The sequence below is a fragment of the Nasonia vitripennis genome, chromosome 3, assembly GCF_009193385.2.
Source record: "Nasonia vitripennis strain AsymCx chromosome 3, Nvit_psr_1.1, whole genome shotgun sequence".
In the NCBI taxonomy this organism is placed as follows: Eukaryota; Metazoa; Arthropoda; class Insecta; order Hymenoptera; family Pteromalidae; genus Nasonia; species Nasonia vitripennis.
In genome coordinates, this window is record NC_045759.1 from 21,200,013 (window position 1) to 21,225,866 (window position 25,854).

Below are 25,854 nucleotides of genomic sequence, written 5' to 3' on the forward strand. Positions count from 1 at the left end.
GTTGTAAAATTAAGCTTCAGACGTATACTTACACATTCGAATGGCTCGACTCGTAGGTTGCGTGAAAAACAACATCCATCATCCGTCAGGGACGGAGTGGACGGAGCCGAGCGATCCATGCAGGATATACACGTGTAACGCTGGCGTTATTACGGAATCGAAGCTCCGATGCTACACTCCTTGCGCCAATCCAACGCCCCCGGCGCCTGGACAGTGCTGTCCCACCTGTGCAGGTAATTCAAAACTATTAGAATCCGATGACATCGGATTAAACGATTCTAAACTGTGAAATTTACTCAGGATGCTACGTTAACGGACAGAAGGTGACGGAGGAGAGGTCTGTCATGACGACCGAAGATCCTTGCGTTACCTGTAGGTGCAATATCGGTCGACTGACCTGCGCGAAGAAGGCCTGTCCCGTGCTGCACTGCCCCAGCTCGAGAATCGTACAGGACGCCGGGGAGTGCTGTCCTCGATGCAAAGGTAAGCAGCGCGAATGAATGAAAATGAAAGCGTCGATGAAAAAAATAAAAGGAACACCCATTCCCTGCACCTACAGGAAGCGGCAGGTACATGCTGCCACCACGAGGTGCCTGTATGCTCGGCACGACGCTGCACAGTACGGGCTCGCAGTTCTATCTGGACGAGTGTACGCGCTGCTCGTGTACCAACTCGGCGATAAGCTGCGCCAAGGAGACCTGTCCCGTCCTCGAGTGCAACAGCGAGTATCAGACGAAGCTGCCGGGCCGATGCTGTCCTCAGTGTCCCGTCGTCGAGGAGAGCAGGGCATCGTGTACATACGCCGGCAAAACTTACGGGGCGAGTACCATTGTCGCGCTGCTTGCGCTCTGCTTCACCGCGATCACGCTTATCACTGACTGAGACGCGCGGATGATGACGCTTGCTTATGTTTGTGTGTTTCTGTGTTTGGAGCTTGGTTCTGCTTGCTTGGTGTTCTTGACTTTTATATTAAATTTATAGATGAACTATATTCGCACCCGACGCAGAACGAAGCTCCAAAAAGAAAGCGTGACCCGTTGCCGAATGCTGATGGTAACAGGTTCACTCCTAAAAGTACAATTCCTATATAATAATGCCTTTGTAAGATATTAAATGCGACGATCACGAGAGTAATTGTAAAATAACTTTTCTACCAGTGACTGTCGAATCCTCGAATGATTAAGTGAGAGTACAAGTATTATTATTTAAATAACAACATCACCTTCGTATATAACATTGCATCACCTATAGTTTTTAACATACTCATGCACAAATAAAGAGACATTGTGTGAAAAATCAAATCAAGCTACATTTTTTTTTTCGTACACTAACATGTATGACAGCACTAACCGAACGTTCGTTATCTCACCATCATCATAACAACTAACTAAAGGTTTCGATAACTCCGCAAGTGTGATTAACTTGATTGTGTGTAATTATAAACATGCTTCAGCCTCGCGAGTCTGTCTTTTTTCAAGCATAATTTAGAGAGCCTTTAGATAGTTAATCCTTCTCGCCCTCAAGAGAAACTTGAAAAAAGAAAATTCACTTCCCATGATTCCCACGTTTAACAGCACCAAAACACTAAACCTTCCACAAGCAATGCACCTAACAAGCACCACTGCAACAGCATCGCACGATTCATGTCATTCTGTAATAATTTTCCACGAGACACCGCCTTTTGCTACAATGTGCCATAACAATAAAAGCCAAGATGTTAAAAAAAAGTGCGCGTCGATCTGGTTTAAACGTTCTAATTTCTCCTAGGCAGGATGGCGAAACTTGGAAGCTAGATCCCTGCAAGTCGTGCGCATGCAAGCAGGGCAAGGTGCGCTGTGCGATGTCCATGTGCCCGCCCTTAACCACTCCCTGTCCGCCGAACTCGCGTTTGGAACTCCCCGAGGGCCAGTGCTGTCCACGATGCGTTGAAAGTGAGTTATATACATTATTTCGAATTTCGATTGAGAAAATAATGATCGTTCTTCGACGATTTCCATCCGATTTTGCAACGAAACGAAGTCAAGATAATAGCGTTGAACTTCAAACATTCTTATCTGCGCAAAACGTGAGAGTAAAAACGTTTGCATACATCAGTGGTGATATTTTTAAATTCCACTACTTATCAGACGAGCTTCTTTGATTATGACTTACCGAATATAATACCGAGCTGTAAAACACCGTGACGTGGTTCGGTACGCGTTAGATGTTAGAAAGCTTGTCGCTCTACTGAAATGTTGTTCCGAACGAATCGAAATTGAGAAATCGGCGAAAGATCCCCCTGAATATAAATCAGTTGGCAAAAATCTAAAACTTTCAAAAAAAAAAAAAAAAAAGGCGATGGTGTGTGTACTGTCTTCGGCGACCCGCACTATCGGACGTTCGACGGCAAGTTCTACACGTTCCGGGGCTCGTGCAAGTACCAGCTGGCGAGCGACTGTTCAAACCACACGTTCAGCATCCGTGTGACCAACGACGCTCGGGCTACGCGACTGTCAGCCTGGACCAAGACCATATCCCTGAAGATCGGCGACCTCAAGGTGAACCTGGGCCAGAGGATGCGCGTCAAGGTGAACGGACGCAGGGTCGAGGTACCATTCCGTCTGGCTAACAGGTTGGACATCAACCGAACGCTGGACAGCATCTTGGTCAACACTCAGCTGGGCATCAAGATCCTCTGGGATGGCATCAGCTTCCTGGAGGTGTCGGCGCCGACGTCCTACAGGGGAAAGCTGTGCGGCCTGTGTGGGAACTTCAATTCCATACCGAAGGACGACCTGATGAATAGGAGAGGCAAGCTGCTGTCGGATCCTGTGAGCTTTGGTAACTCCTGGGCTGTGGGGGCCAAGAAGGTGTGCTCCAGGACGAAGAATCACACGTCGAGGCGGGGTTGCAAGTTCAGGAAGGATCACAGGTAATATTTATCTACAATAATTCGTTTTTTTTTTCCGATATAAGGATTACTCACACTGTTTACATTCCCCTCAGGTTGTGCAACCGGCTGCGCTCCTCCATCTTCGAGTCCTGCCACCCAAAGGTCAACCCGGCGATGTATTACAAGGCCTGTCTTCAGGACATGTGCGAGTGCCCGAGTGACCACTGCTACTGCGAGTCGTTCATGGCGTACGCGCACGACTGTCAGCGACTGGGCATCAACCTACCCCATTGGCGCAAGTCGACTCGCTGTCGGACGGTCTGGGACACGACGCCAGCGGGTCACGGCTTACCACCGGCCTTCTTCTCGCCGCAGCCGCGCGGCCGCAGGTCCCGCTAACCAAGGCCCCGCAGCGCCGCCCCCGACGCTCGAATCCAGAGGGCGCTGCAGCATCAACGACATCGGACAACGTTATCAGCGCTGCTGCTGTTGTTGTTGTCTCCAGTCGAAGAGGAGGAAGAGGAGAAAGAAGATACGTTTTACTCGATAGTACTGGCACTGCTGCTACTACTCGCTGGAGTGGACCGAACGTCCGGGTGGAGGAGGGAAGAAGTCGAGGGGCAGGAGGGAACGAGAGGCCTGGCTGTTGCCCCTCCGCGAGAATCTACTAGTCATCTGCTTTTACTCGATACGCATTAATGGTGAGCTTTTTTTAGTTCAAATCGCGGGATAAGCGAACGAGAGAGAAACCGGGGAAGTACAGACTAGAGATTTTATGTCTACTAAATAATCGCGTGAACAAATTACTACTATCCAAATTAATGCAGAATCATTTCTTCTTTTTGTTTCCAGAGCACCTTCCAGTATTTTGGCCGATGAGCAGGCTCGCGGCATAGCATCTATAATTACATCCCAGTGTAACCCAGAAAGAAAGCAGCGCGTCAACGAGTCCGCTGTCCCTTAACGTTATTTTTTTATCGCTATTATAGTGCCTACAGTGAACGGAATATACCGCAATTGCATTATGGCGATAACGCTCGAATCGTTACGCGCGCGCGCGCGTCCCATATTGCGTTATACGTTCTTTTTATACTTTATAGCTAATACTTATGTGTCGTCGTAGATGAATTTTTGTTTTCTCTCCCCGCGGCGCGCGTCGTATTTTGTGTACATAATTATGATTCGCAGAGTCGCCTATATTCAACAGCGTTATCGCTATAAGATTTTGTTCTCCTCAGTTGCGACGTCACTACTCGTCGTGGGCACGCCCGAACTTAACTAGCTGCTAGAGTCAGCCGCTCGCGTGACAATTATGTGCGTAATTAATGAAATCTTAAAGTCACTAGCCTATAGTAATTTAAATTATGATGTGTATACTTACAGCTCTGCAAATGTCGACGAGGAATTATTTATACCATACGATGCGTGTATTTAACTTGTGTTCGAGAATCCCTCATCTCTTATCACTTAAACTATATATATATATATATATACATATATACGTTGTACGCATATTGAACAAAGTATTTTAATTTCGATTATATATGTATGTCAGTATGAGATAATGATGTAATCTTAGAAATTAATGTGTATTGTGTAATGATAATATTTTATGTATTTAGCCGAATTAAATTATTCAAGCTCCTGGACGTTAATTACGCATTTAATTGCAAACTTAAATAGATGACAATTCAAACAGCGTATATTTTTTTAAAGAAAAGTGCCTATGCTCGTTTATCGATCAAAGTCCTGTGGTACACGCCAAAACAATGCAAATATCTGCGCCTATATATAACTTATCACTGTGTCGATAGGAAATATTGTACATTCTCTCATTCTTCGACTTTACTCTTTTTTAACTCTTAACTATTTTAGTTGACTTACTTAAGAAAACTAGAGAAATTGTACATAGCCGAAGACTATTCTTTTGTCACTATGCACAATAATTTTTAATGTGTTTAAGTTACATGCGAATTATACCTATATATTGTATATGTGCACACGTGTGTATCGTTTGTAGTTCAATTGCGTTTTTGTAATATATACGTAGACGTTTTGTTTTTTCGTCTGTTTTTCATTCGACGTTAGACTTTTTTCACAAGAAGAATGAATCTATGATGGATTCCTACGAAACAGGCTACTGAGCATTTGTGTAAAAAAGAAGCAAATAAAAAAATTATGAAGCAGACGTACCTTGTGTCTATCAATTCGTACTTTTTATCGCGAATCCTTAAGCTTAAGGATACTTAATATAGCGATTGAATGCGTCGTTCCTTATCGACGTGGAAGCACAGCCCAGTTGCGACTACTATTTGTGGAGCATCGGACGCGTCAACTTTTCCCTTTCAATAAAACCAACGTCAGGACGTTGTTGACTCATGTCTTCTTCCACCTCGGACCCTTGGGCTACTGTTTTTCTTCTTTTCTCGCGTAACAAAAGGAGCTTTTACTTCATGGAGGAAAGAGAATAAGGTCGTTGAAAATAAATAGCATCCATTGAAGAATAAGGTTTAATTGTTTTCCACGATTTGAAACTTTTTATTACGACATTATAAATGCACAAAAACATCTTAAAAATATAGCATATGCAAGTGTGTGTTTCTGCCTGCTGTCGTGTGTATGTGTGTATCTATTTCCGTGTCGTGTATCTCGCGATACATATCTGATTTCTTGCTCAAGTTAAAACGTATGTAATCATGTAAGTTGTCGTTTGTATTAATTATTTTCGGAGACACGGTCTTTGACGTGTCGTGTGAGTGTGTGATAGAGAACACTGATAAAAATTGATTGTTGCACATATTATATAGCGTAATATAATTCATCTGGATGTCGAGAGATTAATCGAACTCAAATAGAATGTGATAGCGATCAAAGAGTCTTCTTTTCTATACTGAGATTTATAATATACAATTTTCATTTTTTTTTCAACATTTTTGCTTTTAGTTTATTAATCGCATTATAGTCTGTCGGAGTAGAAGGTACACGCTGCGCTGGTCCACGCAACGACGGTCTTAACGAGAATCACTGATATATACGATATAATTATTTCATTATGTCGGTAATATTATAATAATGTTATATCGGTATAATATTCGGGTCTGAGATTCCTTAGCATATATCTATGTAATATCGTCATGTGTGGCGATCACGAGCGAAGTAGATGGTTATTCATTATAATACACTGACGATCCAATAAGGGATAAGTTTTAGAAAATAAATAAATAAAATCTCTCATATATAGTTATTTTTTTTTTTTTTTTTGTATCTTTTTTCTCATTTGGCATATGCAGCTTTATGTTCCTCACAATTAACGAGTCTGTGTGTTCTTATGATGCACCAAGAAGTCATATACGCTACGGAAGAAAATATATAGTATACATATCTTGAAAAAAGATTCGCTCGAAACAACGTCTTACACAACGTCTTTTGTTTATGACTTGGTCACTTTGGATATCATCAATGATCGAAGAACACACATGTATAATATAATCTCACATGATACAGTACTCATATCGGATGAAAAAATTCAACGTCGGAATATATGATAACTATCATCTTGTTGTGTCTCTTAATTTCTAAGCTTTGTTTTTTTTTTTAATCCTTAAGGGGCCTAATCTTCATTTATACAAGTAGTGTGTGTCCGCGATTTACACGATTCACACATTTTACATAATCGGAGGACAGAATTTACACGGAGGAAAAAGATGGAGAGAGAAATCGCTCTCGATCGCATCTTTGAAAGTGTCACAGCACCGTGAGACGACTTGTATAACTCGTTTTTTATACGAATTTGATCATATATATATATAATATGTGTATAGCGCAACGAATAATAGCAAATACGCTAAAATTTAACATTTAAGTATAGAGTAGAAAAATTTCTTTACTAAACCTTCGCACTCCTCTGTTTTCCACTCAGTCGTCCCACTTATGGGACGTCGAAGTGCAACAAAGAAGTCTATAATTTTCACCTAAGTGTCTACCTCTACGCGGATGAGTAGTAGAGTTACATAATTATGTTCGCTATAATTAGCACTAAAAATCTCGATACAATTATTGTTCCTATACAGAGCCCGAGATCGTCGAAGCAACGCGAAACGCCGCCCTATTACATACCCTAATAACATACGCGTGTACACGACCTATACAGAGCTACACAGATCTACAGCAGAGCGTAGAAACTTATCTAGGAAGTAACAAGTTCCGCGGCACACTCGCACCGCCATATACATACCCACACTCTGGAAGACTCGAGTTCAAATATATATATATTTTTTTTTTTCCTATACTTTCCTTCGCTATGTGTACTTACAATATCTCCTACCTAGAACGGAAAGGGGTCAGCTAGGAATTATATAAGACGCGGCAGTATTAGCAGCAGCGCGAAAGTCGTAAAGCTCGAGCTAGTCCCTCTCGTAAAAAGCGTCGCGGGGATTTTCTCCAGTTTTTCCGTCTGGGATGAATTCGTCCGACGCGCGGCTTTAATGAGTTATAAAGCTTTCTCGCGTGTACCATTTTCACCCACGCGCTCGTTCGTTTCTTCCGACGCGATGGAATTAGGGATGAGTTTTCTCGAGTGGGCGACTCAGAGAGGACAGCCGTTATGTTATTGTGTCGCTTAATTATTCGTAGCCGCGCTGATATGCATATATACCGTCTTCGATTAAAAACTTTTGAAATATATACTCAAACTTCGCTCCTTAAAATCGAGCATAAAACTCGCGCGCGTTAAGATTCGCATTAACGCACTTTTCCCCAGTACACGTCGGGCTTTTATCATCGAGAGCGAGAAACTGCGACCATAACTCACGACTGCTGTTACTGCGGACGCGTTGGAGATAAAAGCGAAACGAAGAATTTTTCGATCGCACCGGACGCTTGTTCGGATTTTCTTGGACCACTTTTGCTGCTATACAGGGTCAAGATTGAAAAACGAGGGGCGCTCTCTTCTTACAGGCAAGATCTAGAGCTACGGACGACTTGGTTCATTCCAAATTTCTTTGTGCTTTTTGTTTCTCGCACTTTTCATCGATTTGTTGTAAGTGATATCGTAAGTTTTGTACTTCGGAGAAGGTATTGTATGCGCGAGTGATAAATCTTTGCTGATAGTTATGATAAAAGAATGTAAAAAACAACTTAATCACGACTGATATGTACAATCTTTTGGTATACAAAATGACGAGATGGCCAGGATGCATCGTTGGCGCAGGTATGTATGCGTATACATATGTTCGAGATGTAATGGGTGAAATAATAAGAACAAAAGTAAACAGAAATGAGATTATTAAGTATATTTCATATTTCGAATGAGCAATACATAATTGTTCAAAAAATGATCACTTCATTAAAAGATATATAAGTTTTACAAGAAAGATTTTGAATCTTCTTCTTTTTAAAATTAATAAAAACTCATTTGGATCAAACGAAGTACTTCGTAGCCCTGGAAATATTATAGTTGTGTGAGTAAGAGGTATTTTTTTCCACTGAAATGTTTCATTATCGTTATTATTATATTTTTTTTTTCTGTTTTTTTTTCTTCTTGTTCCTTACGAGTTTTCTACGGGTATCTCGATTACTTTTAGTAAAAGTTTGCAATATGTATATTCACAAAAAGTCGAAGATGACTAGATTTTTTTGTTGTTTATGCAGTATGCTGTGTTGATATCAAGATACTTTATTGATGTTCATAAATTTGATTTCGAATTCATAAACTTGTTTGTAATATTAATCTGATCTTTAGTTGTTAAAAATATGCTTTAAATGGTAGTATATCAACAATTTTTATCGACATTTTCTTGAATTTTTCAAACCTTAAATATCGCATTACCTCAGAAAGAATAATATATCCTTTTTTTTCAATCCGCGCACGCATCATTCTCTTATCCCTTTTTTCCTTATCTCGTAATAGTATTATTTACAGTAAAAGAGCACAGACTTAAAAACATTTACAAGGATTGTCAAATTACGTCTGAATATATCAACTAATTAATTATATCCATATTACATGTAAACGACAAATGTGAGTTTCTTTTCTCCTTCATCATTGATATATAACGTATACGTGTGTGAGCATAACGTGCCTCGCAATATCATAATACGCTTGTTACTGATTTATTCATCTTTTCTTTTTTAATTATCGAATGAACGAAAAAAATCGAAAGGAATTCAACCATACCGATGAAACTCTTGCGATGGAGAGCTTGTCATAGAAATTCGGACGCGATCGGAATCCGAACGAAAAAGGCTCTTCGCCGCATTTTTCACTCTCACTCTCTCTCTCTCTCTCTCTATCTCTCTCTCTCTCTCTCTCTCTCTCTCTCTCTCTCTCTCTCTCTCTCTCTGTGTACACAACCGCTAAAATAGTTTTCATATTCTCTCTTTCGCCTAGGTATACACTCCCAACAAATCCCTCGAGATTCATATTAGTATAATAATTCATTTACTTTAGACGTAAGTTTTCACTTCGCATAAATCCATGTAATTAGGTAAATTCCCTAGGACTCGCGCGTACTTGGAATATGTCGCGTTTACTCGTCGAAGGACGACCAGCGCTTCGCGTCGTGCAGCAGGACTGATGATTATTTTTTTCTCGCGTCCATGAGCTGTGTATCTCGTGAACGGTATATTATATTTTTTTTTAGTAAATTTTTCCTATACTTGTATGCATCAAATAGGTGCTCGATAATTCGCCGGGACACGAGCGAAGGAGGAGGCGCGTGAGCCGCGAAAATTAAATGTACAAAAATGAACGCGAACTTGCACGACGGACAACCACTTTACTGTATAGTCTTTTGGCATTAATTCGCAACGTACGAGAAAATTTGACACATTTGCTTTCGAACTTAAAATTACTACATACTTAACTAAACTGCACGCACGCGCTTGTTTAGGACACAAAAAATTTCAAGTGAGATTCTTTTGGATTGATTATTGCTGGAACAGAATTATTGCCGAAATTCACGCTCACTGCGGGCGAGTATATAGACAACAGAATGAAACGAGATTCAATCTTTCGTATAGGCAATAATCGATTCGAATTTTTTGTGCCTTAATCAAAGAAATCTACACATACAATATCTATATACGTGTTATCCGTCGTGGTTCCTAACGGCGGCTCGCGCAATTCAGCTCTCTCCCCGTATACAAGTCCCGGCTATCGAAATTCTATAATTAAATATTAATGTTTAATATATATGTATGTATGCATAATAATAATATTTATCCTCATATAATATCAATAGTGTTTAACGAGTATAAAAAGAAGCACCTAAAAGTTGCCTTTCCACTTGTTCTTATTTTCTCTCTTCCGTCGCTACATAGTTTCTTTTTCTCAATAATATATATAATATATATTTACGATATATGTATAGTAAGGCCGAGTGCGTTTTCGGCGGGAAACAATAGAATGAGAAAAGGAGATCGAGAGGGAGGGAGAAAAATGAGATCGACCACTCGCACACTTGTGTAATCAATTTTTTTTGTTTCTTTTTTTCTCTCGCTCTTTAATTTTTTTTGCGATTTTCTCCTGCGCGTTTTTTTTTCATCTTCGTTCTCTCCTTGAATTTCGTATTTCCTGCTCTTCTCTTTCCGTAACATCCACGTCTCCTGCGCCGTCAACGACGTAAAACAAACTCTCGGCGTGTATAGCCTCGTTTTTTCTCTCTATATATTTTGTATAGTATGTATATCGTCGTTATTATTACGCCTCTTGCGTCGTCGTCGTCATCACGTCTGTTTACTCTTCGACACATATACTCATCGTCTCCTGCTACTCTCTCGCTCAGCTCTCGCATAATATATCGGCAATCGATATGCCCGCGCGCGCGCTTATCTACAATTATCATAGAGTGTACGAACTACGAAGTTAAACAGTCGAGAGGTGCAACGTTAACGAAATATCGATAGAAACTTGATGTATACATATTTATATGCGTGTGTATGTATACGTATCCCGCATGTGTTCTGTGCATATATATAATATATGTATGTATATCATATATATGATAAATAGATTCATATATCATTCACTCTCGTTCAATAGATAACTTTGGAAGGCGACAGTAGAGACTACTGAAGTAAATGCATTTTTTTCCCTCATATATAATATATGTATGTATATATACGCAAGAAACGAAGACAGTTTTATTTCTTGCTTGTATATATTATATCTCGCTCTTATATACGTCCTACGTAATTGTCATATACGATCTGCCGAAAACATCGATATATCTTCGAGATTCTAGTAAGACTTATTAGTTTACGTCCACTCTTTGTTTCAGTTTAAAAGACAGTAGTGTGTGTATGTGTGTGTTCATCTTGTTCATACGTTATAATTATATTCTTGTTTCGAGTATCATCGCGAAGAATAAAGTATATAGTATCATATGCCTAGAACGATGAGAAAAAAATTCGAATCGGCTATATGCGTCCCGCGTATTCAACATGTGATCGGCCCTTTTTCTATGATCTCTTTCAAGTCTTCGCTTGACTCTTTCTCTCACGCTGCCAAGATTCACTTATCCCAAGTTCTGCGCTATGCATGATAAACAATAATAATAATGAAAAGAATGCATTGAAACGCGACCCGCGCGATATTTGATGTCGCGTGACAATTGAGTGTAACATGTATATCCTTCATGAGCTCGCTCCAACATCCTCATTTTCTTCTCTAGATATCATTTTTTCACTCTCGTTTCTCACTGAATACATTAGAAAAAGGGGGGAAACGATCGCGCTCGGCGCCATGCAATCCATCCCCTGTACAACGATTTTTTTTTGTTTACTTCGATTGCGAATTCGATACAATTCACATTACATCTTATCACTCGCCCTCTCCTCTCTTTCCTCCTTCTATTCGTCGAAATGTACACAATACAACGGACGAGACCATGCGTAGGTGTATGTGTGTATAAGTGTGGTGTGTACATAAGAAAAAACGGACCGCGAAGTTTCGTCCCTACAGCTCTCGTACATATTCCATCCGCTCCGCGGTTGATAGATCCTTGCGGTGTCACACACGTATATGCCTATACATTATGAGAAACGCGAGGTTCGAGTGAGTGAGAGAAAGAGAACGAGAGAGAGAGAGAGAGAGAGAGAGAGAGAGAGAGAGAGAGAGAGAGAGAGAGAGAGAGAGAAGGAAAAAACGTCAGTGTTCCCTCGTACAGCGCGGGGGAATGCGAAAGGGGGCAAGGACGTATAATAGGGGGACGAGCAGAGAGAGACAAGTCGAGAGACACGCGCTCCATCTCTGTCTCGTCTATACGTGTCTTTTTGGCGATGAGGAAGCGTGTAAATCCGCTGATGCTGCTGCTGTTGCTGTCGCTGCTTATATGTGCTGAACGTACTCGGGATTGAGAAACGAGAAACCCATGAATTCCGTCTGGTCCAGGTTCATCATGAAGAGCTTGTCCGTGGGCGTGAGGTCCGTCTTCTCCGACGTGAACTGCTTGTCGAAGTTGCTCACGTCCCGTCGGTGTTTCTGCGGATCGAGAGGATTTCATCGTTAGTCGAGTGCTCTCGCTTTCGGCTAACCCGTTTTCGGATTAACGCCTTTCTTATCGTCTACACGCGTGTACTGAGTTTCGCGTTATTTATAACGTTACTGCATATTATAACGACTCACGATTTTTGGCTTGAAAGGTGGCTGAACCTCCCGGTTCTCGATCCTCTCCCAGTCGATGCGTCGGAAGAAAGCGTGGCCTCTCACGTCATCCTCGCCTCGCGAGCCGCAGCCCAGTCTCTTGCTCGGGTTCTTCGTCAGGAACTGCAGCGCGAAAAAGAGAGATAAACAGGTCTGTTGATTCTCGCTACATGCGATCGATTTATTTACCCACGAAGAGCTAAGTACTGCAGTATAACGAGTAGTCGATCCGCGGAAAAAAAGTTCGCTCAAACTATCAACTCCGATGTTTCTTTGAGCCTTTCCGCGAACAACGATTAAAGCTGCATTTCTAGCGAATTCCAGCTCGCGTGTGCTTTTATTCAATTCGAGGCAAGAGAATCGAATCAATTTTTTATCACTCTGAAAGCGAAGAGAGATACCTTCGTAAAATCGCCACAGTATACTCGCGGTTTTACGAGCCGTTCTACTCCTTTTACGCTAGACATCATACTCTTCCGCTCGTATGATAGGCTGAAATCCCACTCCTTTTTCCGACGCGATTTCTTCTTCGCGAATGGCGAAACATTACGTTTCACCGATAAAAATACAGCGCGAGGGCGTAAACGGGACGAAGTAACTGGATTTCGCTCCGTCGGACAAGAAGTTAAAGCGACCGACGACTCACCCCTTTGCACGCCTCTTTGGCCTCTTTGGAAAGACCCTTGGGGTAGCTGACGTTCTGGTCCGTAATGGCAGCAAAAAGTTCCTCCTCGTCCTCACCGTCGAAAGGAGGCTGACCGACGAGCATCTCGTACAGCAGGACACCGTAAGCCCACCAGTCGACGGATTTACCGTAGGGTTGGTACAAGATGATCTGGAAAGAATTTTTTCCTTCAGTCGCTTGCTCGATCTTCGGGTTAATCAAACGCCCGGTATTATCGAACGAAATCAAGTTATATTTTCAAAAATCTCGCAGAGTCAAAATCCCGGGAAAAGTCAGCTTTTGGCAAGAAAAGCGTTAGCTAAGCACACGCTATAAACAGCCCTTTTCCCGCTGACGCAGACATCGGCGAGCACATCCCAGCAGCCGGGTTAAATCCCCAGCCGCAGCCCCTTATCCTCGATCTCATCTGCTCTCCCACCTATATAGCCTGCACATGCATAGATAGATCGAACGCAGAACGTCCCTTTGACTATAAGCCACACGACGTGCTTGCAGCCTCGAAAGCTCTCATCCATACTCATGTGAGAGAGAGAGAGAGAGAGAGAAATAAAAGCAGCCGAGAGAGAAACCAACCTCGGGCGCGATGTAATCGGGCGTCCCGCAGAAGGTCTTGGTCGTCTTGTCACCGCTGATGCCCTCCTTGCACATGCCGAAGTCCGCGATTTTGATGTGGCCGTCCTGGTCCAGCAGGACGTTGTCGAGCTTCAGGTCCCGGTAGACTATGCCTCGCGAGTGGAGGAAGAACAGACCGATCGCTATTTCCGACGAGTAGAATCTGTATGGGAAAGGTTCGTGCGTGCGAATTAGTTGTGATCTATGAATAAATATTCGCTTTATCGCTGCATTTTAATAGCGAATTAACGTTTCGATTGTAACGTCAACGCTTGAAATTCAAGCCGCAGAAAGCAGGCGCGCGCGATTCTCGCGAAGAACGTTTAAAAAGACTCCGAGTTTAATTACACAAGCTCTTCGCCGCACAGTAACACAGGCGTCTGAGCTATTTTCTTATATTTTTAGCGCGAAAAAAAAACGGACGCGATCGGCCTAAAAAAAGAAAGCGCAGCGTGTAATCACTGGTGCGCGAGAAGGGAGACACGACGGGGGTGAGGAGAAGCCAAGCGAAAGCTGCTATACCGCTGTACGTAGCGTGACCTTAAATACTTACACTGCTACGGGCTCCTTGAACTTTCCGCACTGCTGGATTTGAAACATAAGATCGCCGCCGTTCACGTACTCCATCACGAAGTAGAGCCGGTCCTGCAACGATAGGTAACGACGTGTTTTTTTTTTTTTTTTTTTAAAGGCGTCTTTTAGCGAAACGGAGGGTGAGAAAGAAAGCTGACCATTGTCTGGAAGCAGGAGTGAAGTCGAACGAGGAACGGCGGCTTGTTCGACAGGGCCAACACCCGCTTCTCCACCATCGTGCACTCGACGTCGTCGTCCTGGATGATTATGTCCTTCTTCAGAATCTTGATCGCGTACAGCTCGTCCGTACCCTTTCGCTCGGCCAGTAGAACCTAGAAAAGGATTTTTCTTTCAATCAAAGCTCTCGCGGTACACTTGAAAGCTTCTCACCTTGCCGAAACTGCCTTTGCCGAGGACTTGCAAGAAGTTGAAATCCGAGGCTCGGATGAGATCGCTTTTGCCCATGTTGTGCGGCACCTCCTTGTCCTGCGTCGTCGGGGCTTTCTTCGTGACGGATGTTTTCTGTACAGGAGACATACGAAGCGCTCAATGCACGTCTCTACCTTATTGGCTCGATGTCATTGATATATTGAATAGCATATCGTTGAAAGCAGATTACCAGTATTAATCATTGCGGAGGATTTACTTTCTTTTTTCAATAATACAGAGCCGATTCCGAGTAGACGGGTATCTATTCGACGTATTGTGCGCGGCCAGCTGGTAAAGCTCGAATTTAATCAAAGCCCGAGCCGTGTTTTCTCCTGCCAAACAACGTAGCCCCCATTGTGCGTATTTCAAGCTAATTATATATACCGAGCTCTCTCCGAAACACTATCCACCGTGAAATTACACACCACGCAGCGTTTTTTCAACCGACGTTGTACCGCGAGAGTCAAATACCACGGGATTAGGGTGAAAGCTCTATGTTTCTTTGAAAAGCCTTTCGTTGCGCGAGCAACTAATGAAAATTCATATTCTTGGCTCTCGACGACTTATATTCGCGGGCGCGTCTCATTTCGGAGATAAATGCGCGCCTCGGTCTCTGTTATCCTTGAAAATACTTAGTCGCGTTTGATCTAAATTCGGGGGCACAAGCGTAGAAACTAGGCGGCTCTAGATAAATCTTTCATAATTCGCTGTTGCGAAGCAATAGACGCCGGATGAAGAAGAATTCAAGGAGCCTAGTAAATCAAGCGCTTCCTCGGTTTAATGAGTGCACGACGACGTGCTTCGCTGAATAATTGGTTGCTTAATACTGGTAATGGTGAGTTATATAATACTTATATCAAAGAAAATAATACACAGAACTAATAACTATGCGCAACTAACTGCGCTATATATAAAAGTGTTGAAAGAAAGAGCAATCGCGAAATTTACATTCGGCCCCGTTGAAAAATTCAGCACAGCACTGTATACGTTGCGCTAAAAAAATCCGTTTGCAAAAATAAAAGAAAAGAGAAGATTTTGCCATTGTTACCTCTATACTATATATTCCACTACCGACTATGTGATATCTGTGCGTCGTTGTATTATATGCATGTCATTAGTAGAAGCAAAAAAGATCTAACCTCTACGGAAGCCGTGAGCGAGCACACACACACACACACACACAAGTAGTAGTAGTAGTAGTAGTAGGATGTCTGGCGAAAGCCAAAATCTAGCGTCTACATACCGAACGTACCCGCATTTTCGATTTGAGCTCGGCGAGGTCGACACCTTCCTCGGGTACTGGTACGTTGTAGAACTCGCCCTCCTCCTGGGTGAGGAGCTTGAACCAGCCCTTGGCAGGTGCTTTCATCAATTCGGAGATGCCGAAGGACAGGGAGCCCATAAAGTCGTTGCGAGACGTGCGATCCCAATCCCAGACCTCCAGCAGGAGTCGCCTGTCCTTGTCGTCCGGCTTCAGGTCGCTATTGGAAGAAGTTGGAATTAGCATAAGTTTTTTTCTTATACATCATAGTGATACTCACATAGTGATTGTCTCGTTCCATTCCGGGTTCAACGACGATTTGATTGTCTTCGTTTTCTTCTTTATGTTCTCGCCCTCCGGGATTAATTTCAGCTTGACGTATGGATCCGACAGACCATTTGGATCCATTGGAATGAGGTTTCGTCCTTGTATGACTGCAGCCAACGAGTTCGATTAGGTTTATCAATCAACTCTTTAGCGAGGAATGAAAGGAAAATAAAAAGAAACGATAACGTACTTTCGACTGTAAGCTTGTTCCCATTGCATGACACGTTGAGCTCTATACGTCCTCGTCTTTCCGTGTGGTCGCATCCGCAGAGATTCGGCACGCTCACCTCGCATCGTTTGTGCACGTTCATGTCACATGCTACGAGCCATCAGATATTACGTTTCAATATACGCTTATCACTAGCAGGGCTGCGAGTTTTCTTCCAGCTTCTATGTACCTCCGGCAGATCACGAGCGGGACATTGCCGTGAGTTTCACGTTTCTCAGACAATGCGTAATTGGCATGAGGATCGGCACATTGTGTGAAAATCATGTTCCAAAGTGACCTGCCGGCGCTTTTTATGCACTCGATTCATGGTTCGAGCATTATTGTGAATCGAGCGCGGTTTAATGATGAAAAAAAAAGCGATGATACTGCATGTAATGCTTTAGCTGCTCGTTTTAAATGCTCTGCTTTTTAGATTTCGTGCGCGCGTCGATAAAAGTTTGTCCATTTTTCAAAACGACTATGCATTCGAGTATATTACACAGGACAGTGAATTTTCGTAATTCACAGTGTAAAAATGGATAAACTCGCGCGTTGTTATATTTTACAAACACAATACACATTGTTATAATGCTTTGAAAATGTACAATTTATCGTTGTTTTATTGAAAGATATTACTATCGAAACACGCAGATGCAGATATACACAATATACAAAAGAAGAAGTATATGTACACAGCGAAACGTGATATAATTTTTCATATAATACGTGTATAGAGACAGATCCGATAGGGTATGTAGAAAAGCGAGTGATTGTACTAAGAGAAGATGAAGTGACAGAGAGGACGACGATTAAAAATTCAATGAGTCTCGCATGCAGGGTTTTTTATTCAAGCGTGTAATGATCTTAAAAAAAAGGATGTTAAAAACGCAGAACTAGTACACGACGTCTGCAGAATCGAAAAACGCTCGTGATATCGCATATATACATAAGCAGAGAGCTGCGATGAGTCACGAGGAGAGAAGGTGGAGCAGTCGAGATAACGAGGATGCAAATGCAGTCGTAAGACCTTAGGATTGGCTGAGCTATAAGGACGCCGCTGTAACTACAGGGATGTTTACTCTCGAAGCGACGAGCTGCGCCGAGGGTTGCTTGTTATTTGCATTATTTTACTTCGGCTCTCTCGCAGCTGTTTGCGTCGTTAGCTCTCAGAAGGACGTATTTTTGATACAGATGAATCGTTATTTTTTTTTTGTTGTCCAATCTGATGAATTATTATTTTTTATCTGCGTTTACTTTTCTTTTACAGTAGAGGTACACAGGATATTCAGAGTATTTGCAGATAAGCGACGCTCACTGAGCAGAATAAGACTTCAGCCGCTTTGATGCATGCAGATTTATTAATAGCGTGTCGCACTTTTCTGTGAAATCGATTTTTAAATAAATAGACGAGACTCGCGCGTCACACCGCGTCGCTTTTTATTACGCTGAAAAAAGCCGACGCGCGATGGTTCATTTTTCAAATTTTCACGAACGATCAGTGCGAGATATACGGGCGGTATAAAGCGCGGTGAAAATAATTAACTCGCGATAGAACATGGGCTATCACAAAATCTGAAATGTCGACGTTAAATAATTCTTGATTAAATTTGCCATTACGCCGGCCGTCGATTTTATTGTTCGCGAGCCGCGTAAAATTATTGCGAAAAATCGAGTGGAAATCCAATATTGAATCAACGCGCTTTCACCTCGAAATAGGCCCCTTTGGCAGTGCCATCTTAGTTCGCGTTGGACCCGATCCAAATTTGACAACATATATTTCTCGTCTTTTAGGGAGTCAACTATTCGATACTTAAGACAAAATCAGCGTTTCAAAGCTCAGCAAAGCATCGCCATCTACAAATACGCGCGGTTAATAAAACAACCCAGAAACCCATGCATAAAATTCAAATTATACTCGATTGTATTCCGAGCCGTAAATCTGCACATTATGCGAGCAAACGAAAAACTATCGGAAAAAGGTAGCGACAGCCATTAGACCGTCACTCGTGATTTGTACACGTAGCGGCGAACTAGAAACAAAGCGAAAAGCTCGCGTATACACATGAGCGGGGCTGGAAAGAGGCAGCGAAATATTTCGGTCAGCAATATTTGCACTGCGCGCCTATACAGTGCGGTGATAAATTGCGCTTTTATATCCGGCGCGATCGGGCGCGAGAAACTTTTGAATATTTAAACGCACGCGGCAATAGCACTGAATAGACTGCAAGTTCCAGTTGTATTACGAACGTTATTTACGGACGAATTTTTTTCTCTCTAGTTTCGATGAGAATTTATCGACTATGGAGATGGTTTTCACCGCGTAATTCAAACTTTGAATTTACCGCGCTTTGATTGCTTCGCGGGGAAAATTCAGCGATACTCCGGCAAAAACATTACATTCGCGAATAAGCTCGAAAAAAGTTACGTTCAAAGAAATCGGACAAAGCGGTTTTCGATCGCGAACCGCGCGAAAAATCATACTTGCAAAAAAACGCCCTACATACAGCGGACACATACTGTAATTCCAAGCGTTAACGCGAGAGACTATACTACCGTGTGTATCGAGCATATCCCCTCGCGGTTCGAAACTTTTTACCTCATCTCTCCCGCGAATTATTAATCATACGCGCAGCTGCACGTTACGGATTCAATTTTCCGCGCGACTTTCGAATAATTAATTCTGAAATATAATACCGTATACACGTATACACACCTACACATACGGAGCGAGTTCGAAGCTGAAATTTTATTCGAGAGAGAGAGAGAGAGGTAGCGGTCTGAGATTTAATTCGTTTAAAAGTTATCATTACACGCGAGGGAGGATTTGTGACGCAACAGAGCTGACGCGCCGACTAAACGGTAATATTAAGTGCGCGTCGAGAAAATTTTCGAATTTGATTGATGTAGAAGCTCGAAACATCGACTTTTTTCCAATCCATACATCGCGCGCGCGCGCGCATGTATAATATAATACAACGTAGAATTAAAATACGAGTTCGATTTGTATACATATCCGAAATAGCGCGACGAGTATTTAATTTCGCCGAGTGTGTAGCATATCCATCAACGACGCAAATCCCCAGCGATGCACATACACACGTCTCGTTCATGATCCGCGCCCCATGCGTCATATCCCCATCGACGAACGCATCACATTCCGGATTTATACGACGTATATAGTATACTCCTCATACTGCTGTGTATACCTAATTCGACGAGCAGTCGATACATATGCATAAAAATCCGATCGGATAAGCATATCTCTCCGGCTGCGGGTATTATACGAATATATATGTGTAGAGGGTGAGAAGAGAGTCTTTTGTGCGAGAGAGAGCTCGCAGTGAAGGGTATGGATTTTCGAGACTCATCCGTGCAAAAGGGAAAAAATTTCCCTCTGTGGTCTATGCTACACGCGCTACTGGGAAATTCTCTAAAGTCGTTGCGGGAGCACTTTGTCAGGATGATGATGATGATGATGGCTTTGTGCGTCTGTGTATAAGCTTCACCCCTTCTTTAGCAATGAGGGATGCGGGATGGATGAATATCTCTTTTTTTTTTAGGCGTCCCACCCTCGAATCGTCGAGTTTCATATTCGTGTGTCATGGACTTTTATCAGAGTATACGATTCGCGTTACTTGGCAGAATTCGCTCAAATAAAAATTACAAGTCTCGCTGTACAAGCGAAGGACGTCTGTTTACGTATTAATCGTCGCGAGGCTCGTTAGAACCGAGAGCAGTTATTGAATCAATGATTATTATCGGACACGCCTGCGTCGGAGGGCGAAAAACTCGACGATACGAGGATTATAGTCCGCGAAGCCCAGCACCTTCAGAGCGACGTGATGAAGCGTCGCGTATACATGGAAGAATCGGCGACAGTTCGAAGATGGATGTAGACTGATGGATGTAGAGATAGCGAGCGTCGGAAAAAATTGTTTGCGTGTGATAGAGGGCCACATCGAGTATCGACGAAGATTATTCTGATATAAACGAATAGCCTCTGTTGTGATTACACGGAATCTCAGTCGATACTCGACGCTGGTATACATCCGAGAGAGAATATAATATGCACCATTTCACCCACACCATATCAGCGGAAGATCAATAGATTTTACGTCGAGGAGGAGCAGCTATAGATGCGTTTATGGAATGTACGTGTATCATCGCAATACTAATCGAAGGCGGACTATCAGCGAGTACGTAGCTGATGTAATAAATAGTAATATACATGTGTAAAAATATAATCAGGTCGTTCTTCGCGATAATTAATTGATTGATTTTGTTTGCTGATCTGCATACAAAATTGTACCTGAACACTTGAGTCCCTGATGCGCGATGCCGTGAAGCATCGAGCCGCAGTGGTCGCAGAAGGTCGGCGTCAGGAACGAGAAAACATCCCATTTGTGTGGCACGTTCACGGCCTGAGAACAGCAAACACGTCGTCGCACCGAGACGTTTTTGGTGGAACGTCCCGATGGAGATTTTCTTTCATTGCAGACTGATCACACCTCTCGGATATCTACTCACTAGTGCTACGTTTCGCGAATTCATTTTTTCATTTTGTTTTCGGGGTCACGACGCTGGGGTGTATAACGCTGATAAGGGGCTGGAAATTGTACGCAGTCGACGGGGACGTTATTGTGATGCTTACCGCGAAGTACGTGCTTTTTCGACGATGCACCTGTACTTGCAGCGAAAATTTTTTGGAGAAAGTGTGCTAAGAGGCTTTTCTTTTGGGTCGTAAACTTTCCAAGAATTTCTCAGGACGAAGAGCTTTTGCGAAGAAATTTCGAAGGAAAGAAAATTCTTGAAAAATTTTAAAATAAAAAAAAATGATGCTTCTTTTAGCTTAACAATCGATGGAAGCTCGAGTGAAAACGCTCGAAGTAGCTCGAAACCATTATCCGCAGAATAGCAAGTCTCGTCTGACCATTCGCACATCCCATCTACTTAAAACCCACATTCACACTCCTTGAGCAAAAAATCAGCCTAATCAGCCGATCAACAATAGTCATCATCGGCATATAGCTCATCAGTTCCAGGCTCAGCCCTGCAGTGCCGCAAGCAAATACCAAATCCCCATTCCGCTCCACAAATAGACACCCGATCATCCCAAGCCGAGAGATGTAGGTGTGCGAGTATACGTCCCTCTCTGTGTCGGAGCGGCGGTTTCTCTCTATGCTCAAAATTTCCGCTCCGCCAGGCGGAGAATCGATCGCGGACGCATCGCACGAAGCTCGAAATCGATCGCCGCGAAATTTCGTTAGCCGCTGATGCAAAGCTCTTGTGCGACGACTACTCGGGCTTCTAATTAATGACGCGAGTATACGCGGTTCAATCGAAGGACGATTGATGAGCCGATTGCGGATAATCGAATGTCCTAATTATAAGTCCCTAGCGACGCGCTGTCGACGGCTCGCGACGCGATTTTTTCTGACTGTACGCGATGCGACTTGCGCCGAATTTACAGAAACTTCCCTTCCGAAGCCGCGAACAATAAACCGACCCAGAACTCTCCATTATCCCGGGAAACTTCTCCCGACAAACCGCATCGCCGACGTAACACGGTCTACATCCTCGAGAAAACACACAACGGCGTAACTTGATCTGCTTATGCAATGGAATTCCCTCGCGGAGGACACAAGTTCGCCTATACTTATATTCCTTTCTTAAGCACGTGAGCACGAGAGGGAAGCTCTCCTGGTCAAATATCGTTGGTCAGTCAACTTTTTCTTCGAGACTGCGTAAACGCATGAGTTATCCGTCGGCGCAGCGACTTGTTGCCCCTGATGTATAAACCAGCGCAGCCGAGCTCGAAAGAAGAGAACGAGAGTATATATAGCGAGTAAACAACCGAAAGCCTGACGAGAACAAAGAAGCGGCGACATCTCGGAAACTCGAGTCCAACACAGCCGAGAGAGAGGCTGACTGACTGACGAGCTCGAGTCTCGCCCGCATAGATCCGTCAGGGCCAACATCGCCGCAGCAGCGCGCAGGAATGGCTTTTCGCCCCAGTTTCCCGCTCGCGCAACCCCCGGAGCGCCGTCAAAAGAGAGAGAGAGAGAGAGAGAGAGACAAGAGCACGCCAGCCTCCGAAAGCTCGTTCGAATATAATATCGTCAAAAGGGTCATCGAGGTGATGCGCGCGGCTCTTCTCTCTCTCGCGTTCTTTTTTTTTTATTTTTCGGAGCTCGTTATGCTACATACTTTTTTCGGACGATCCTTGCGTACACACATTTGATCGCGGTAAACGGACGTAAACTCGGTAATTGCGCGCACTGCAAGAGGTTAAGGCCGAAAAGCGCACGTGAGGCTTGTAATAACTCGGCGTTTTATTTATACGCGCTATATTTTACTCTCACCCGTAATGAGCTGCGCGGGCGGATGGAATTCAGAGAAAAGCGAAAACACTCCATGGGTAAGAGAAAAAATGCGTCTGACCATACGCGATGCGTTACTACTGATTTACGGGTCCGTAGCTGCAGCATAGAAATTTTATTAACTCGGCGAGAATTTCAAGCGTTCCTACGCTCTCTCGAGATATGATTACATCAATTTTCATACTTTGCCGCTCCTTTATTTCCGCCCGAAGCTCTGCTGGCTCTTTATTACTTTTGCCGAGAGAAAAGGGTCATACTTTTAAATAAAACGCTTCTGCTTTATGACTCTCCCGGTGTGTATACACTCAAGATCTCCGGGAAAAAATTGCGCGCGCACCGAGTAAATACCCTGTTACTCTTTTTCTCTCTCTCTCTCTCTCTTATATTTTATACACTCTCTACTGTTATAAATTTAATCAACGTTCGTTGGATTTCATCGAGTGTTCCCTTAGCTTCGAAAAAAGCCTTTGATCAAAATCGAAACAACTGCGGAGGTAATCGTACCGCGCAATAAACTCAAAACTAAGCAAATTACTCGGGGCTATCGTAAAGTCGCGCGTTATCCGTTCCACCGATAAAAGCGCAATTCCGCGCTCGGAGAATCTCAAGACTGCGGTGTATACGAGAAAATGTTCTTCCCTCCAGCTCGGCTAAGAAATTCCATTAACGTGTGCAGGTGCTATAACCGTCGAGACGACCCGAGACTTATTAGCGCTTATTGTCTTGAAAAGCTCCGGCAATTTTTTTTTCTTTTTATTTCATTCCTGAATGCTCTGCATTTATCTACCCTTTTTTCCCTCGCTGTACCGGAGGAGGAGCAAGGGTAAGAGAAAGGAGATTCATTTGCCGTTATTGAATCGCTGATTTTCCGCGCGCGCAGTAGTCGCCAATTTCGTTATCGCGAGCTTTTTGTCGCGCGAGATAGAGAGAACTTGCAAGCGCTAATGCACGAGTCGAGCGAGAATTTCTATTTAAAAGCTAGCTGCAAGATTCGGTCTCGCGTTTTTTTTTTTTTCAAAAGTGTTCACGAATACATAATCAAAAGCTGTTAGCGCAACTGTGTGTTCGAAAAGTGAATAGCCGATGGTTAATCGGAATTCGAATCGAGTCCGACTTCGAAAAATTCCAATAAAACAATTCCCGCTTGGTAAAAGCATTTATTACCGGGAACCTGTCCGAAAAGAGCAATTTCTCGCGAAAACTATGTGACGCTGCCAGATTCCCCGTGGCACTTTTTCGGGGTAGAGGTATACGAAGAAAACGCGAAATTTACGAGGCCATTGTTCGCTCGTATGACTTTGACGATGAGGCATCTCCGGAATTACGAGCCGGAAAACACGACGGGGTGAAAAGTATAAACTGTAGTGCTCGAAGGTAAACAGTCAGGGTTGTTACGGTGATGTTGCACTGAAAGTTTGAACGTTTGCCGGATGAATTTATTTGTGTGTGCTCGAATTTTCCGGGTATTTCGCGTTCCTTGATTGAATTACCCGTGTTTGTTTAATTAACAACGACTGATGGCTTTTCATACTTTCGTGATTATTTATGGACGAAGTAAATAATTACGCGAGATCGAATGACAATTTATAACGCGCAAATAATTCCAGCGAGTCTTTAGCTCGAATTACACAACTTTAGTCACGTCTATGAAAATTTAATCAAACTTCGTAAGTAGATTATGCATCTTAAATAGATAATACCGTGTAATGCGCCGGGGCTTCCCCTCTTTATTAAGAATGTAAAATAGGCGATATTAAGAATTAACTTAAGGTTAATGTCAAAGCACTTAGCTCGATAATACACGTTTATAATTTGATTTTCCACTTTAGCGACTTTATGAAAATCCGCGATGAAACTTTTAACATCCATAACAGATTTGATAACGAAATCGCCATTACGAACAAGTTTTTCGCAAACGTGTTTGCCGCCAACAGCTGGTCTCCCTCGATTCTAATTAACCTCGGCGCTTTGTAGTCTCGGAAAAAAGGATCACAATGCAAATTTGCCCGGTTCTCCATTCACTCCACTCTGGAGAGCAAAAATCATTCGTTTTCATTTAGCCCACGTGTTTGATGTAACCATCTCGTATCACTTTGAAGCTGGAATAAAGCGCCGAGCAAACGTTACCAACTGCTGCGCCGTGCGAATATGGAGTGTTTCCGAGGAGAGCTATACTATAGCTCGCGGGAAAATTGAAAACAGAAATTGACGGGCGCGCCAAGTTCCAGTGATTGCTCCGATGATTCGATTACCGTGGAAGAGAAAGAGAGAGAGAGAGAGAGAGAGACGGAGAGAGTCTGAATGGAAAAGAGCGATGGGAGTGGATGACGATTTTATACGCTTCCTCTATGTGTCAGGTCGTTGATTTCGCCTTTTTCGAGTGGGCAGCCTTCATTAAGCTGCGAATTTCCTCTGCGCAGCTCTATTTTCGTCGATTGAGGGATGAATGAGTGTACGACGTATCTTTTTTACTTTTTTTTTTTAATTTCATTTTATTATCGAGGTGAAGATCGTGACCAGGTGCTGAATTACAATGGGTTGAGAAAAATAACGTGCGCTGAATTGTGAAAAAGTGTGTAGGTAAAGCGATGCAGTTGATAGAGTCGTTAAAAAGTATATCACTCAAAATTTACACCTAGAGAGAGACGGATGAATAAAAACTGGGTGTGTGGATATACAATATAATTCGAAAAAACGTTGAAATGGAGTCAACAAAAGTGGGGTAAAGTACATTAACGCACCGAACGGCGACGCTCATGTATACATAACATCGAAACAGCAGATATATCGGGGAGAGTTACAAGAGAGAGAAAAAAGTATACATATACGTATATACAGATACAGAGAGAGAGAGAGAGAGAGAG

The 25,854-nt window shown here is 42.9% G+C and overlaps 2 protein-coding genes across 7 annotated transcripts in view; one reads left to right on the forward strand and one right to left on the reverse strand.

Annotated features, from left to right (window-relative positions):
• LOC100116588 (BMP-binding endothelial regulator protein) overlaps positions 1–5,060 on the forward strand; it is a 28,381-nt gene extending 23,321 nt beyond the window's left edge. For both annotated transcript variants that reach the window (XM_001600990.6, XM_032597956.1), the window contains 7 exons: positions 57–233; positions 301–483; positions 560–819; positions 1,772–1,931; positions 2,335–2,911; positions 2,986–3,573; positions 3,725–5,060. In XM_001600990.6, the coding sequence (XP_001601040.2) occupies positions 57–233; positions 301–483; positions 560–819; positions 1,772–1,931; positions 2,335–2,911; positions 2,986–3,271 (1,643 nt within the window). In that variant the 3' untranslated portion in view covers positions 3,272–3,573; positions 3,725–5,060. The remainder of the gene's footprint in view (positions 1–56; positions 234–300; positions 484–559; positions 820–1,771; positions 1,932–2,334; positions 2,912–2,985; positions 3,574–3,724) is intronic.
• A 316-nt stretch (positions 5,061–5,376) lies between these two features.
• Positions 5,377–25,854, reverse strand: part of LOC100116629 (protein kinase C, brain isozyme) — a 65,173-nt gene continuing 44,695 nt past the window's right edge. For 2 of the 5 annotated variants that reach the window (XM_008205186.4, XM_008205185.4), the window contains 10 exons: positions 16,593–16,721; positions 16,356–16,509; positions 16,058–16,295; positions 14,776–14,907; positions 14,544–14,717; positions 14,366–14,457; positions 13,774–13,975; positions 13,162–13,350; positions 12,498–12,638; positions 5,377–12,353 (listed from right to left, as the gene is read on the reverse strand). In XM_008205186.4, coding sequence (XP_008203408.1) covers positions 12,201–12,353; positions 12,498–12,638; positions 13,162–13,350; positions 13,774–13,975; positions 14,366–14,457; positions 14,544–14,717; positions 14,776–14,907; positions 16,058–16,295; positions 16,356–16,509; positions 16,593–16,721 — 1,604 coding nt within the window. In that variant the 3' untranslated portion in view covers positions 5,377–12,200. Of the gene's footprint in view, positions 12,354–12,497; positions 12,639–13,161; positions 13,351–13,773; positions 13,976–14,365; positions 14,458–14,543; positions 14,718–14,775; positions 14,908–16,057; positions 16,296–16,355; positions 16,510–16,592; positions 16,722–20,919; positions 21,032–25,854 lie in introns of all 5 variants that reach the window. The other 3 variants (XM_003425601.5, XM_008205184.4, XM_001601024.5) reach the window with 3 other exon arrangements.